Genomic DNA, 16,602 nt, shown 5'->3' with positions numbered 1-16,602 from the left:
CATAACCATGTTTTTACTTTCTTCTTGAAGGTCAGGAGGGAGGGAGCTGCTCTAGTTTCGCTGGGGAGGGAGTTCCATAGGTCAGGGGACACCACTGAGAAGGCCCCGTCTCTCGTCCCCACCAACCGCACCGGTGAGGGAGGTGGGACGGAGAGCAGGGCTTCCCCAGAAGATCTTAACCTCCGAGGTGGATCACAGAGGGAGATGCGTTTGGACAGGTAAGCTGGGCCGAAACTGTTTAGGACAGTGTTTCTCAACATGTGGGTCTCCAGGTGTTTTGGCCTACAACTCCAGGAAACACCAGGCAGTTTACCAGATATTAGGATTTTTAGGAGTTGAAGGCCAAAACATCTGGGGACTCAAAGATTAAGAACCACTGGTTTAGGGCTTTATAGGCTAAAGCCAGCACTTTGAATTGTGTTCAGTAGCAGACTGGCAGCCAGTGGAGCTGGCGTAGCAGGGGGGTTGTGTGCTCCCTGTACCCCACTTCAGTTAGAAATCTGGCTGCCACCCATTGGACCACTTGAAACTTCCGAACAGTCTTCAAAAGCAACCCCACGAAGAGTGCATTGCAGTAGTCTATTCGAGATGTAACATGAGCATGGACCACCATGGCCAAGTCTGGCTTGCCAAGGTACAGACGCAACTGGCGCACAAGTTTTAATTGTGCAAAAGCTGCCCTGGCCACCGCTGAGACCTGGGGTTCCAGGCTCAAAGATGACATATTCTCAAAAGTTGCCAAAACCTTGCCCCTGTGCATCAACCCATAGCTAATCTTAAAGTGCCATACTTAGGCAACACTATTCTATACTCACATATCTGGAAGCAAAGTACCATTGAACTTAGTATGACTTTGAGTAGGTGGGTATCTATACAAGTCTTGTTATTAGAATTTGAAGACAGAAAAAAATGTTTACAAAGGCGGCTTCTGTTGTCACAGTCTTCAGTGGGAAATTTTCCAACTGATTTCTAAAAGGCCAAGTGGTCTTCACTATATTGCAAATGATTCTCACTCTATACCACTGATATTAATACAGGACACTATCTGTCCTGTCTTACTATATGCTATATGCAAGACAGGACAGGGCCTCTGTGTTTTTGAGGATGTGTCGAAGAAGGGATGCAAGGTATTGTGGTTGTAGGCCTTAGTTCTGACATATGGCAAAGCTATCATGAGCTTTTTTTGGAAATATTTATTTAGAGGGGTTTAACATTGCCCTCCACCGAGGCAGAGGGTATGACTTGCCCAAGGTCTTCAAAAGGTTTTTACACCGGGCTGTCTCTCTGTAGATGCAATTCACACCTTCTGAAATTCCTTCTTCTACTATGACCCCTTCTACACTGCCATATAAAATCCAGATTATCTGCTTTGAACTGGATTATATAGCGGTGTAGATTCATATAATCCAGTTCAAAGCAGATAATGTGGATTATCTGCTTTGATAATCTGGATCATCTGGCAGTGTGGAATGGCTGTAAGACAATTAAAAGTACAGGAGATATTTTGTCTTTGAAATCTCACTACCTTCTCTTCTCCCAAAGCCAAGCACATTTCACTGTCACTTATTTCAGCAGATGATTTACTCCTATTAAAAGTCACTGAACTTAAAAATCACAGTGATTATATCCAGAGTCAAAAGCATTTACATCAATATGAGTAACAGCAATTTACATCCCGCATAAAGATATGTCAATAGATTGATGCTACCAATCGATCTACTTAGGTTTTCACTGACCAATTCATTATGCAATTATAATAACTAGTATTTTAGTGAAGTTGAATCTTCCCCATTTACTGCAAGTAGATTTCCCTTTAGCATGCCAAGGACCTTACTTAGCTTGCAGCACATTGTTGTTAAATTAAGGTAGTGTTTTCCCAAACTTTGGTAGTTCCTATGTTTACACCTGCCCTAGCCTCTTATAAAGATAATAGTTCCTATTATGCACCTCTCCCCCAGTTTACATTCTTCATTATATGCACTTTCTCTGGCATATTTTTAGGAGCCTACCCAGGCTTTTATCTACCCTGTTTCCCCTAAAATAAGACATCCCCAGAAAATAAGACCTAGTAGAGGTTTTGCTGAATTGCTAAATATAAGGCCTCCCCCAAAAGTAAGACCTAGCAAAGTTTTTGTTTGGAAGCATGCCCGCCAAACAGAACACCAGAAATGTACGCACCATAAAGTGTTGTACATGGAAATACTGGTAGTAACAAGAAATTCTTGATAGGATTCAATTTGTCTGGTTATGCTGGTTTATGATGACAACTACTGTACAGTATATAATAAATGTTCATTTTTTGTTCAACAATAAATGTGAATTCTTCTTCATGGAAAAATAAGACATCCCCTGAAAATAAGACCTAGCACATCTTTGGGAGCAAAAATTAATATAAGACACTGTCTTATTTTAGGGGAAACACGGTAACTACGTTTTATTGGAATTGTGAATTCAATATGTCTTATTGATCTGTTTTTATTGTGGTGTTTTTTATATTGTCTGTATCCACCTGGGCATGGCCCCATGTTAGCCACCCCAAGTCCCTTCGGGGAGATGGAGGCGGGGTATAAAAATTAAGTTGTTGTTGTTGTTGTTGTTGTTGTTGTTGTTGTTGTTGTTATTATTATTATTATTATTATTATTTAGGTGCTTTAGACTTCAACTACCAGAATTCACAGGCCTGTAGTGAGGGGGGGGGGGGGTAGGGGTTCACCCCCCCCCCCCCGAAATTTTTCAAGTTATAAAAAAAATCTCATTTACTCATGAATTTTAACTGGTTAACCAAATCCCCATGCTAAGTCTATGAGATGCAAAACATTAAGAGTCCCTCCAGGCACTATCTCAAGCAGATATTGACAGGTTTGTAGCGGGGAGGGGTATGTGCTAGGGGTTCAACCCCCCCCCCCCCGAAATTTTCAATACCCCTCCCGAATTTTTTTTCTGGCTACGGCCCTGAGAATTCCTAATGGTTGGCCTAGCTGGCCGGGGCTTCTGGGAGTTGAAGTCTAAGGGCCCTTTCACACAGTCCCATATCTCAGAATATCAAGGCAGAAAATCCCACAATATCTGCTTTGAATTGGGTTATCTGAGTCCACACTGCCACATATTTCAGTTCAAAGCAGAAAATGAGGGATTTTATTTAGCTGTGTGGAGAGTTGGAGGGCCAACGTTTGAGAAAGACTGAATTAACGCATCATTTTCTGACCTGTGACTCACTTCCAGAATTTGTAAAATCCTTCAAATTGGGGCATTCCTACACAATGTTTATATCAGTATATGTTGACTATATGAAAAACACTTGTCAGTCTTCACAGTTATTTCAAACTCCTCTTCTCTGAAAGTACAGCTAAAATGCTTTAGTCAATTAGGCACAATTAATGTGTTCAGCTCTAATCCTATTATCAGATTTGGTATCAATTTAGATCTAATTAGAGCTGGATATTTGGACAAAAAGGAAAATATTGAGGAAACAGAGAAAATGGGGTGCTCTATGTTCTCATTGAATGTAAACACATTCATTTCTCCTTTCAACCCAATAGCCCAATTTTAAACATATTTATTTTGGAATAGGTCTCTTTGATTTTAAAGGGGTTGGCTTTCAGCCACATGTATTTAGGACTGCAGATTCAGAATGAATGCTGGAAACATGAAAGCCAGTGGGAGTTTTGTGACAGATGTAAACCAATTTTTTAAATTTTTAAACTTACATCCAACTCAAAATAAACTTTGACTAAAGAATATTTTCCCTCACAAAACCTTGTGAATTATTTCTATGCCGGCACTTTATGCCCTTTATTTTTCTGTCCTCTCTTCAAACAAATAATGAAATTGACACAGCCTCGGCTGTTGCATCGACCACGACTGACCATTTGCTTTGTTTAACTAGCATAATGACCCTGCTAAAGCAATCACTTAAGAGAAAGAAAGACTGACTTGCAATTTCTCAGCCTAGTTAAACGGCAAGATAATTCAATCTGGAACCCACACCCCTCTCCCTCGATCCTTCATACACACATGCGTGCACACAACCACAGCTGCGCTTGCAAATAGTTTCCCATCTTAATTTATTTCAGATGAAAAACAGTCAAGCTTCCCCTCATTTGTAATCATGTCAAGTCAGACTAGCTAAGAACTTTATATATAAACAGTCGCATTTGGGACTATAAAGTTAAAACTGAATTATCTTTAATGCAGTAAGAAAGCTTAAGGTCATATTTGCTTGCCTAGGAATCTCTATCTATACACAGGCACACAGTCACACACTCGCAGACGGAAAAACCCTAACCTTCTGCATTGTATGCATGAACACTTTCCAATATTTCAAGCTCATAATGCCACCGCCGTCGGAAGTGGAGATACATTCATCAAAAGCGACTTGATAATTTACAAAGGCAGCATCAAATTGTAGATTTTCAAGTGCATAATCTTTAGACAGATAAACAAATTACAGCGGCGCACGAACAGAAACAGGCTCCACTCAGCTGAGCATTCATTACGCCATGCTCTCAGGCAGCGCTGCGACTCCTGAGCAGCGGGCAACCTTTGGTGTGTTAGGGCTCAGCAAGCATAAAATAACATGCTGGGGAGGTAACCGACCATGGCATGATAAATGAGGTTGTGCTGGAGCTGTTTACAGCCCCATGTCTGTACAATCTGTAAGGGCCCACCGTACGAAGACTAGCTTCCCCAGCTATCAGCTAATATGGGCATAGGCAAAACTCTCTGCAAACAAAAAAAGGCCCAAATTTGCACAACGGGATTTCTTGAATTCTTACTTCTATTTCAACATGAAACTTCACAAAAGTTGGAGTGTGCTTGTAACTTTGTTTGCCCACTCCATGAATTGATTGGGGACATAGGTCAGTATTATTCCCCTTTCACAGATGGGAAGCTGAGACCATAAAGGCAGGCCCCATCTGCACTGGCCATTTAATGCAGTTCGAAGCTAGCTTCAAACTGCGGCAGCCAGACAACAAACTCAAATGAAGTGTGTGAAAGAAAGCCCTTAATCAATGCTCTGTGGTTTGTATCATCTCTATCCGGCCTCAAAGTAGTCCCAGGATTTCCTATGAAATCATATGCACAGCAAAACCTTCTTCTTCTTCAATACTGGTTTGAAACTGTATTAAATTGTTAGTAAAGGTGGGGCCATGGTGATCTGCCTGCTGGGTTCTTGTTATAGCGTTCATGTAATTATTTTTTAACAATAGTCCTACCTTCCATATATGGTATTAAGCAAGTGGAATGTCTACCAGATACAGAAATGAAATAAAACTTTAGGGTTCATGGCTTGTATTCACTATAGGAATCTCAGTAGTTTAAGAGAAATATATCAATTCTATTTACCCAATATCACACAATATTTTATTGTTTTGTTTTACATCACTTTTAGGAGTCCTAGTGGTTAGAAAAGTAATAAATAAATCCTTTTAGCAGATAGACAGATACCTGAAGACGTTTGTCTGATATTAAGATGCTACAATATTAGCAGCTGTAGCTAGCTACCCATAAAACAGCTTAAGCATTTTACATATAAATTAATGATGGTGACAATAATAACACAATGTAACACAATGTTTGTTCCTGGGTTATAAAGGTCATTTTCTAATTGGTTCTATCATAAAAATATGGAACATTCTTTTACTAAACTGCAGTCTGCACAAAAAGTTAAAATGGCACATTGAAAGGTTAAATATGGCAGCCACAAAAATGAAGTTTCTGGAGTATAACTACTTTCAATGTAAATACTGCACAATTCAACAGGAAATCACACTTTTAAACCAGGAACAGGAAAAAAAAATCAAATTTTGTTATATAATGTAGTACCTACTAGTAATCATATCCTATTAACAACTATTAAAATAGTTAAAATGTACAACATCCCAAAGCTTCAAGTGTGATCACATGACAATATTAGAATCTGATAAAAACACAAAGCATTAAAAGGAAAACAGAAAATAGAAAAATGAACACATTAGTCAAGGCCCTTTCCCCTTGGCAATTCGTTTTTCAAGGCCTGCTGAATCAGAGAAGTCCATATAATGAAATAATAATAAAACTTTATTTATATTCTGCACCTGTGCCCCCAAGGGAAGATAAGTGCCATATTAATTATTGTGTACACAATTGTGTAAACATGCCATATTAAATATTGTGTCCTGGAGTTATGAAGAGTGGAACTTCAAGACGTTGGGTTAGAAGATGACAGGAGAGTAGAGTCCATGCATTTAAAGCCATGTTATTTTTGTTGGAATTTGAAGAATTTAATTATTTATTTACTATATTTATACCTTGTCCTCTCTTACCCTGAAGGAAACTTAGAGCTGCTTAAAAATTGGCAACAATTCAATGCTGTATAAACAAACATATTAAAACAGTAAGCTTATACATTAAAAACCATGAAAGTTAAGAAAAGACATCTGCATTAAAAACCAATGATTAAAACCACACAAATCCAAAATCATAGTCCAGGAGCCTTTCCAATAGCGTTGCACTTATTTCATATCCACATATTGCACATATCCACAGGAAACAAGAATACTTGTCCATGTTTGCATTCTTAAACAAGAAAGGAAAGGAGAACCAAAGAAGCTCTGCAAGATTCTTCCATTTCAGTTTATTAGGGAAAACCCATTTGTATAAAAATAGACATAGGGTTTCCTTTTGGCAAAAATGTGTTATTTTGTGCAAAATAAACAAATTCTAACAGAAAAAAACTTGTTTTTGTATAGAAAACACATGTAGGAAATGCCACACCATTTTTCTGTGAAGAAATATGGCTCCATATAAACTGTTAGAAAATGTATACAAACTTATACAAATACACAGATTCCTACAGATAGAAATGATACCGTTTTCCTGCATGTTTTCTATGCAAAATCTTTTTGTGCAGCTATCAGTACACATATTCTGCCTAGAGATGTTTTTTGTGTAAATGAATTTCCCCTACTGACGTCCTGAAGTCTTAATAGTGCTTGAGAACTGCACATGGTTTCACTGTAGTTTTGCTGAATTTATCTGTTCTTGTATGGAGTAATAAAATAAGTGAAAATTGTCAAAGTTTTCATTTTGCTCAGAGTGCACTGAAACTATTATTTCCATTTTGCATGCATGTTCAGCATAGATGGAATTTAATTCCAATCTGTGAATTCAACTCTATCCACTGGTCCAAAAGACTACATCAATTTAAATAATTCCTTTATTGAATCCACATTTTTTAGAATTTAGGAGAAGCTTTCTCTTGTGTGCCCAGCAATCAAACCTCCACAAGCAATGGTATTCTCAAGGTCTCTCCTGAAGATCTAGACATCTGCCATAGTAGAGATGTAGGGTTACTTAATTAAACCAGACTCTGAAAAAGTTACGTTTTTGACCTATGTTTTTCAGAATCCTCAAGCTAACACAATGCATTGGGGGTGGGTGACCCAAACCTTATGCTTATTCTGCAATCTAAATCAAAGTTTCTTAAACTTTTCCACTCAGGATACCTTTTGGTCTGAGAAATGTTTACATGACCCCGGGTATATAAAATACGTATAAAAATCAACCATTTACTGATAACAAATCAACATTTGCAAGGCTTTTTATGAAGTACAGGCAGTCCTCAAAATATGAACAAGATAGGTTCTGGAGGCTTGTTCTTAAATTAAATTTACTGTATATACTCGAGTATAAGTCTAGTTTTTCAGCCATTTTTTTTAAGACTGAAAAAGCCCCCCTCGGCTTTTAGTCGGGTGAGGGTTCTGGTTGCCTTATATTTGGGTCATCTTATACTTGAGAATATATGGTACATTTATTATTTTTCTCTATTATTATTGGTATTATTACATTTATTATTTTTCTCTATTATTGTTGCTACTATTACATTTATTTTACTCTATTTTTTATTATTATTAATACATTTATTATTTCACTCTGATCTTATTATTATTATTGCATTTATTATTTTACTCTATTTATTATTACTTGTATTATTTTCCTGTATTTACTATTATTTTTACATGTATTATTTTACTCTATTATTATTAAAAGGATGCATACGCACATTTACATTGAGGAAGATGAGAATAATGATTTGATCAGAGTTGGACAGTCTTATCTTAAATTTGAGCTTTATGTAAATATTCAAAAACATTTAACCTACTGATGCCTCAATTAATGTAATTTTATTGGTATCTATTTTTATTTCTGAAATTTACCAGCCTCGGCTTATACTGGAGTCAATGTTTTCCCAGGTTTTTTGTGGTAAAATTAGGTGCCTCGGCTTATATTCGGGTCAGCTTATACTCAAGTATATATATGGTATATACTGTATAAGTCAAAATAGGTACATTTTAACAATCTCTCTCTCTCTCTCTCTCTCTCTCTCTCATTTTGGATAGTACAGGGAATGGTAAACACTTTTGTGGTGCTTGTTTGTCTATCTGTGCCCCTGTTCAGAAGACTTCACCTCACTTTCTGTCCCTATGATAATTGGATTTTGAAAAAAAAATTGGCTTGTTGTGGAAACAACAATTGGGGTTTTTTTACATGTCAGGTACGAGTTGAGAAACTGCAAGTCACTTCTGGTGTGAGGGAATTGGCCATCTGCAAGGACGTTGCCCAGGGGACGCCCAGATGTTTTGATGTTTTACCATCCTTGTGGGAGGCTTCTCTCATGTCCTCGCATGGAGCTGGAGCTCATCTGCGCTCTCCATCCATGGGTTGGATTTGAACCAGAAGTCAACAGTCCTGCCGGCACAAGGGTTTAACCCTGTGTGCCACCGGTGTCTCCTACAATAATTGGTGATAAATCTTCAGTGGAGACACCTTTTTCTCCATGATAACTCTTCCAGGAATGAATTTTCCTTCCTAGGGGTAACTTTCTCTTACTTCCCGTTGTCCCATCCCTGTTCGTAACAACGTGTTGCATGTAAGTTAGATGTTTGTAACTCGGGGACTGCTTGTGCAGCTGACAAGTCCACTGCAAACACAACACAATTCAAGTAAATGTCTAAAACAGCCACTAGGTTATGGTCAGATCCTCTCCCCCCAACCCCGAGTATCGCAGCATTGAGCTAAGGGTTGGGGTCAGGACCCACATTTTCAAATGCAGAGAGCTAGATGATAAATGGTGGGGGTGGCCATAGCCCTTCTCCACTGAGTCTCTGGATGAAGTGGTATCTACCATGGGAAGAGAGAGTGAAGCACGCTCTGATAGTGCTATAGTCTGATTTCACTCTTTTCTGTGCTCAGCTGGCTATTCCAAACACAAGTTACGTCTAGGCTGAGATTCATAATGCCACTCTTCATCCTAACAAGCAGGGCAAGTAGCCCATACATGAGAACTCTGATAACTGATTTACATGCATCAGGAAAAAAAAATCTAGATAAGAGAAATGGAAAAGCATTTGTGTTTCATTCATGGCCCTATGAAATCCAGCCAAAGATGACATACTGAAATATAGTCAGCCCTCCACATCCACTAGGATTAGAAAGTGAAAAAACAAAAATAAAGAAATTGCTAGGTTTTTTTTTACGTGAGATAACACTTCCCAAGGAATTTCTAGGTCTTCCCGCACAACTCCAGGGTCAACTTCCATTGGACACTGAATACAGAATCACAATGGAGGTCATAGAGATTTCTAAAGAGGTGTTCTCTCTAGAAATCTTTAGCTCTGCCAGCATGACTGGAGAAAGTTAACAATATAGGGCCATTCCACATAGCCATATAACCCAGAATATCAAAGCAGATAAGCCACAACATCTGTTTTGAACTGGGTTATCTGAGTCTGCCCTACAATATAATCCAGTTCAATATGGATTTTATACAACTGTGTGGAAGGGGCCATAGTCACATTGGAGGACCTAGAGATTTCTAGAGGGAACATTTTTGATCAAATCCATGAATAATAAAATCCACTAAAATCAAAACTACTAATGTGGACAAATGACTGTAAAGGAAATGAGCGATATAATCATTAATTCAAAATGCAAATTAGTCAATCTGGGAAATATGTGCAACTGCTGTGTTATATATACAGGATCAGACTCCTACAGAGAATGTTCAAGTTAACTGAGATTTAAAAAAGAAAAACAACAGAAAAATCTTTAAAATCATGGGTAATGTTATTCTCAGGCCACATACGCAGTGTTTGCATTCCAGGTTTCGGTACACATAATAGCACAGAGAATGACCCCCTAATCAAACATAGTGGTTTACTATTGAGGCTTTGGCAAATAACTTTAGAATAAGGAATGAAATGCCTCACAAGCAACTAATTACCCGATAGAAGTCTCTTTTGCAAGATCGTAGATACCAGATAAGCATACTAAATAAGCACAAATTGTGGCTAGTACATCAGTATTCAATAATCATTGAGTTTAATTATGAATGACTGAGAATTAAAGGAGAAAAGAAGCTGGATGGTATAGCCAACAATAAAGGTATCTGTCAGTTTTATAGCATGCTCAATATAAGGAGCAGTAGGCGCTTTTTAACATGAAATTTTATGAAATTTTCAAAATGCATTGCCTGCCAAAAATCTGAGGTTTTGGCATGAATAAAGGGCATCCAAGGCATGGGAAGATGTTAGTTGGTGATTGAAAATTTTATAACAGGCATTATTTGGCAACTCATGAGATAAGTTCTTGAATAAACTCCAATTACAATAGAGTCTCGCTTATCCAACTCCCGCTTATCCAACGTTCCGTATTATCCAATGCAGTCTGCCTTTTAGTAATCAATGTTTTTGTAGTTAATGTTTTCAATATACTGCGATGTTTTGGTGCTTAATTTGTAAAATCATAATGTAATTTGATGTTTAATAGGCTTTTTCTTAATCCATCCTTATTATCCAACATTTTCATTTATCCAACATTCTGCCAGCCCATTTATGTTGGATAAGTGAGACTCTATTGTACTGTCAACTAGAGACGATCCACTGAATGAATGTAATTTACACCAGTCTTGATTTACAATTCAGCAATGGATCTACAGGTCTGTTTTCATTGATTCTGAAAACTGGATTTGATCTGATCTGATTCAAAATATCTTATGCAATATAGTTCTTACCTTTAGAATAAGCTCTTTTGCAGAATGTGACATAAGGATCCTGTCGCACCAAGCTGGACATCTAGTGTTCATGTACTGCATTCCCTGGCTATAATCCTCACTATATGGATAGCTGGGAGAAACAGGGGGCAGAGGGATTGGAAAGAAAGAAAATACATTTGTAAGAGCAGGAGCACTGACAGATTTTACAAGGCAAATGTATCAGTCATCAATTCTGTTGGAAATCATTAGAAAATGAAAACACGTGTAAATGTTTCAGTTTTTCTCTATCATTGCTAAATTCTCATCTACACATTGCTTAAATTGTGATTTTTCAGATTTATTGAGGTCTCCTGAGAATATACTTCATGTCCCCCTTTTAATTTCAATAGGACGTAATTGCATTTTTCAAGATAAGGATGATTGACAGGTCCCAGTTACCAAAACAGCACATTGTGTGTATATTACACACACACACACACACACACACACACACACACACACACACACAGGGGACATTCTATAAGCAGAGAGGGGCCACACTTGTCTGCAAAACTAGCTATAGTTAAGTTGGATTAATTTGGGAACATGCATTTTCCTTTCTGTCTTATACTTCAGTTGGCCCTCCTCTACTTCAGTTGGCCCTCCACATTTGCTAGTTTGATTTTTGTGGATTTGAATATTCTGAGTTAATAATAATAATAATAATAATAATAATAATAATAATAATAATAATAACAACTTTATTTTTGTACCCTGCCTCCACCTTCCCGAAGGGACTCGGGGCGGCTAACATGGGGACAAGCCCAGGCAACTACAATAAAACCCAATAAAATACATACATGACACGCATCATCAACAGTAGAGATGCAATAAAGTAAAAACACAATATACACAGTAACATGGTAAAACTGTAAAATAGTAACAATAGCATAATAAAACATAGTATAAAAACAAAACAAGAATTGAACAAGAGCGAATTGGGCCAAACTGCGAGTAGTGAAAATTATAAACCCAATAGGTGAGGTAGATAGATAAAGTGCTGCATTTAGTGGAAGCCATGGGGTAAGTAAGTAAATAAATAAATATAATAGACTGTCAAATTAGGTTCTAAAGACCACATCCTCAATGGCTCTGGGGACACAGGGGAGAAAGAAAACAATAATAAAAGCACAGTAATAAAATTTGATTCTCATTTGAGAATAAAAATTTTCTTTCTTCTCTCTTGAAGCCATTGATTTAATATTACACATTGCTGAAGCATGTTTATTTCTAGTCTATTAATTCAAATTGAGAAATTTGAGAAGAAATTCACAGAGTACCTCTTTCCATGAAAACCTTATGAAATTCATGGAGCGCCATAAGTAGACAGACGATTTGAATAGATACACAAATTAACACAAAGTTAGGTAGAAAGATGGAAAGTTTGCAAAACAATCTAGAGAGTTATTTCAATAACACAAGGAAGAAAGCTTGACGTATGGCCTTGTTTTTTTAAAAAGTTTCAAATGCATTTTATGAAAAGTGCTGTAAATTGGGATTTAAATTGGTGAGGGGTTCTAATCACTGGATTGTTGTGAGTTTTCTGGGATGTATAGCCATGTTCCAGAAGCATTATCTCCCGATGTTTCACCCACATCTACAGCAGGCATCCTCAGAGGTTGTGAGGTCTATTAGAAACTATGCAAGTGGGATTTATATATCTGTGGAAGGTCCAGGGTGGGAGAAAGAACTCTTGTCTGCTTGAGGCAAGTTTGACTGTTGCAATTGGACACCTTGATTAGCATTGAATAGTCTTGCAGCTTCAAAGCCTGGGGGGATTCTTTGTTGGGAGATGTTAGCTGGCCTGTTACAGAATGGAGTTACTTGTATTGTAAATATCATTTTATGCCTTCAATTACACTATATAACATGGTTTTTGTTCATGGGTTATGAATGTCATTTCTTAATTGGTTCTATCACAAAATGGAAAAAGTTTATTAAACTGCAAAAACTTTGTTTTTTGTGGGACATCCTGCAACACATTTTGCTATAGTTTTTCAATGAATATCTCATCAAGTCTCAACCAATTCAACATAGTTTGTGGCAGCCACAAAATAAAGTTTCTGGAGTATAACAACTATTTTCAATGTAAGTACTGCACAATTAAAAAAAATTCAAACCAGGAATAGATTTTTTTTCCCAAATTTTGTTTCATAGTGTTATATTTTGCATGTTGCCTTGAGAACAATTTGCCCTGAAAAGTAGAGTACAAATAGTTCACGAAGTCCTGTTTTATTACTGTAATTAGTGTTTACTGGCAAAGAAGAAGACTGGAGAGATGCATTTTGTATGTGTGAGTGCAAGGATGAGTTGCAAACAGTAAATATGTAAATTTTAAAAAAGTATTGAAATCTATTCTATTTATTGAATTCAAAAAGAAATGATCAAGGCTTTCAAGACAAAGGTTTTAAAATAAGATGTGTGGGATTGAAACAGAAAATGTTTTCATGCTTGAACAGAAACTTATTTACCACCCTACTTGGTGTGATATTATAAAACGGAGATGCATAGCTCTCTACCAAATGGGTTTACAACCTACATTGCCATTAAAAAGATTAGCCGTGGCAAACAGCCAACTAAAGTATACTGAACATATTGGAACAAACCAGTGAACTCAGTACCTTTTCCACCTCATCAAACCTAACAAGACTCATTTTCAAAACATATTATGAGAATTCAATTTGCTGCTTCACTGCCGTACAGAAGTACAGCTTATTTCTGAGTGTCCATGGGAGGCGTTGATGATGTAATATTCTTGCCAGCAGAAGCTCTTTGTCTGCAATTTAAGGGTTGACTTTTGCAGGCAGCTTATTAATGTAGCTCTTCTTTTTAAGCTGTGTATGAACCTGACATAACAAAGACTACTCATTTATTAGAGAAGATGTATGAATCAATCATATTCAGCCTCATTCATCTTTTTCACAGCATTAATTTTCTGTGGATGCAAGTGTTACATACAATGCCCAATGTACACTACTAACAGTTGAAACCTGAAGCATTATGTATATATATCCTGTAACTTGGAGTTCATAGCCCCTTCTACACTGCTCTATATCCCAGGATCTGATCCCAGAGTATCTGCTTTGAACTGGATTATACGAGTCCATGCTGCCATATAATCAAAACAGATAATCCAGATTTTATATGGCAGCGTAGAAGGGGACCATAAGCAAGGACTGTACATAAGGGGAAAAACACAGGTCTAATCTGAGCATTTGTTTGAGAGATGCTGGACCCCAACCATGTTATACTGTCCCTTCTGTTGTGCCTGAGATGGAAAAGATCTGGAGATAGAAAACTAACATAACAAGTCAAAAATAATTAGTAGGCCTGTTCAAGCCGCTGTGGTGTAGCAGGTTAAACTGATGAGCTGCTGAACTTGCTGACCGAAAGGTCGGCAGTTCAAATCCGTGGGATGGGGTGAGCTCCCGTTGACAGCCCAGTTTTTCCAAATTTAGCAGTTCGAAAACATGCAAATGTGAGTAGATAAATAGGTACCGTTCTAGTGGGAAGGTAATGGCACTCCATGCAATCATGCCGGCCACATGACCCAGGAGACATCTACGGACAATGCCAGCTCTTTGGCTTAGAAATGGAGATGAGGACCACCTCCTAGAGTCGAACTCAACTAGATTTAATGTCAAGGCAAAACCTTTACCTTTACTGTTCAGCACTGAGTTATCTGCAGGACACTAAACCATGCCAACCTACCCAGATGACATTTTGCACTAAATGATTAAAAAAGAAATCAACTGAAGATTATCTGCTAACAGAGACAGTAACTGAAACGCCTTGTCATCATTAAACCATTTTACTTTGGGTCTCTTGCCAACTAGAAAAAAAATGCAAGATTTAATGTCTGTCTGTAAGGACACATTTACGGAGGACAGAAAGTAAAAGTAACACTTATTTTGCTTTCACTTGGGCAGTAAGCGAGTTGTCTATCCACCTAACTTTTCTTTTGGTATCGGCTATCAAGCTACTTTATACCGGAACTAAAAATAATTATTATTTTAAGATTTTTGGTACAAGAACAAGTTCTCCATTTGAAAATATTCTGTTCTTCATTTGAAAGTGTTAATTCCTGTTTAATTGTGTGGTATTTGCTTTGAAAGTAGTTGTTATACTCTGGAAACTTTGTTTTTGTGGCTGCCACAAACAATGTTGAATTGGTTGAGACTTGATCAGATGTTCACTGAAAAACTATAGCAAAATGTGCTGCAGGGCATCCTGTAAAAACAAGGATTTTGCATGTGTTGTCGAAGGCTTTTGTGGCCGGAATCATTGAGTTGCTATGAGTTTTCTGGGTTGTATGGTCATGTTCCAGAAGCATTTTCTCCTGACGTCTGACCTCACAACCTCTGAGGATGCCTGCCATAGATGTGGGCGAAAGGCCAGGAGAATTTTTATTTATTTATTTATTTACTTCATTTCTATTCCGCCTTTCTCACTTGAAGGGACTGAAGGCGCCTTACAGACCTGGCAAAACTTCAGTGCCAATAAAACAACAATACAATACAATAAAACATAATGCAATTAAAACAATTTACATTAAGCATTAAAACACATGAGAAAATATACAAAACTTAAAACATATGAAATGCATAAATCCATTTGTCCAAGAACTTTGTGCATAATCCTTAATCTTTAAAATGCTTCTGGAACATGGCAATACAGCCCAGAAAACTCACAGCAACCCGAAGTTTTTGCAGTTTAATAATCTTTTTTCATGTCTTTATGATAGACCCAATTAGGAGATGACATTTGTAACCCAGAGTGCAATCCAACAATGCAACAACATTTGCTCACTCACATATCTCACACATCATTTCCTGACATACCATTCACAATTGCACTTTTATCTGCATTGCTGCTGAAACTTTGTATTTGCACCTGTAATTACACTTTCTATGGCACAAAATCCCCCTCATATTCCCATTCATCTATGATTGATTGATTGATTTAGTTTGACACTGTTGCTGAGGTGTAATCACAATGGGTAATGCGGTATTGAAGTTGAAGAACTTGCTTGGAAAATAGAACCATCAAAGGTACGTTTGATTAACTGGGCCACACATCTAGTTTTTTTGGTATTTCATCTTCTAAGAGTTGTAATGCAACCAATAGAAAACCTAATCATTCCCCCCCCCCCCCGCTCCCGCAAATAAAACTTGTTTTACAGATGATGTTGCAATTACAGTTACTGCTAGAAAAAACAAGGATCCTTTCAAAAACTGTTTATTCATTCAATCGCTTCTGATTCATCGTGATCTCATGGACCAGCCCACAACGACATCCCTGTTGTCGCCATCCCCAGCTCCTTCAAGGTCAAGCCAGTCACTTCAAGGATACCATCCATCCACCTTGCCCTTGGTCAGCCCTTCTTCTTTTTTCCTTCCATTTTCCCCAGCATCATTGTCTTCTCCAAGCTTTCCTGTCTCCTCATTATGTGACTAAAGAACTTCATCTTTGCCTCTAATATCCTTCCCTCCAGTGAGCAGCTAGACATTATTTCCTGGAGTCTGGAC

At 37.6% G+C, this 16,602-nt stretch overlaps 2 protein-coding genes across 3 annotated transcripts in view; one reads left to right on the top strand and one right to left on the bottom strand.

Annotated features, from left to right (window-relative positions):
* inpp5a (inositol polyphosphate-5-phosphatase A) overlaps positions 1-16,602 on the bottom strand; it is a 330,149-nt gene that overhangs the window by 5,635 nt on the left and 307,912 nt on the right. For both annotated transcript variants that reach the window (XM_008106714.3, XM_008106713.3), the window contains exon 13: positions 11,054-11,165. In XM_008106714.3, coding sequence (XP_008104921.1) covers positions 11,054-11,165 — 112 coding nt within the window. The remainder of the gene's footprint in view (positions 1-11,053; positions 11,166-16,602) is intronic.
* The window catches only part of nkx6-2 (NK6 homeobox 2), a 101,532-nt gene that overhangs the window by 30,694 nt on the left and 54,236 nt on the right, over positions 1-16,602 (top strand). The gene's annotated exons all lie outside the window — the stretch shown is intronic.

The sequence above is a fragment of the Anolis carolinensis genome, chromosome 3 (genome assembly GCF_035594765.1).
Source record: "Anolis carolinensis isolate JA03-04 chromosome 3, rAnoCar3.1.pri, whole genome shotgun sequence".
Classification (NCBI taxonomy): domain Eukaryota; kingdom Metazoa; phylum Chordata; class Lepidosauria; order Squamata; family Dactyloidae; genus Anolis; species Anolis carolinensis.
This window is presented reverse-complemented; position numbering and strand designations above follow the sequence as displayed.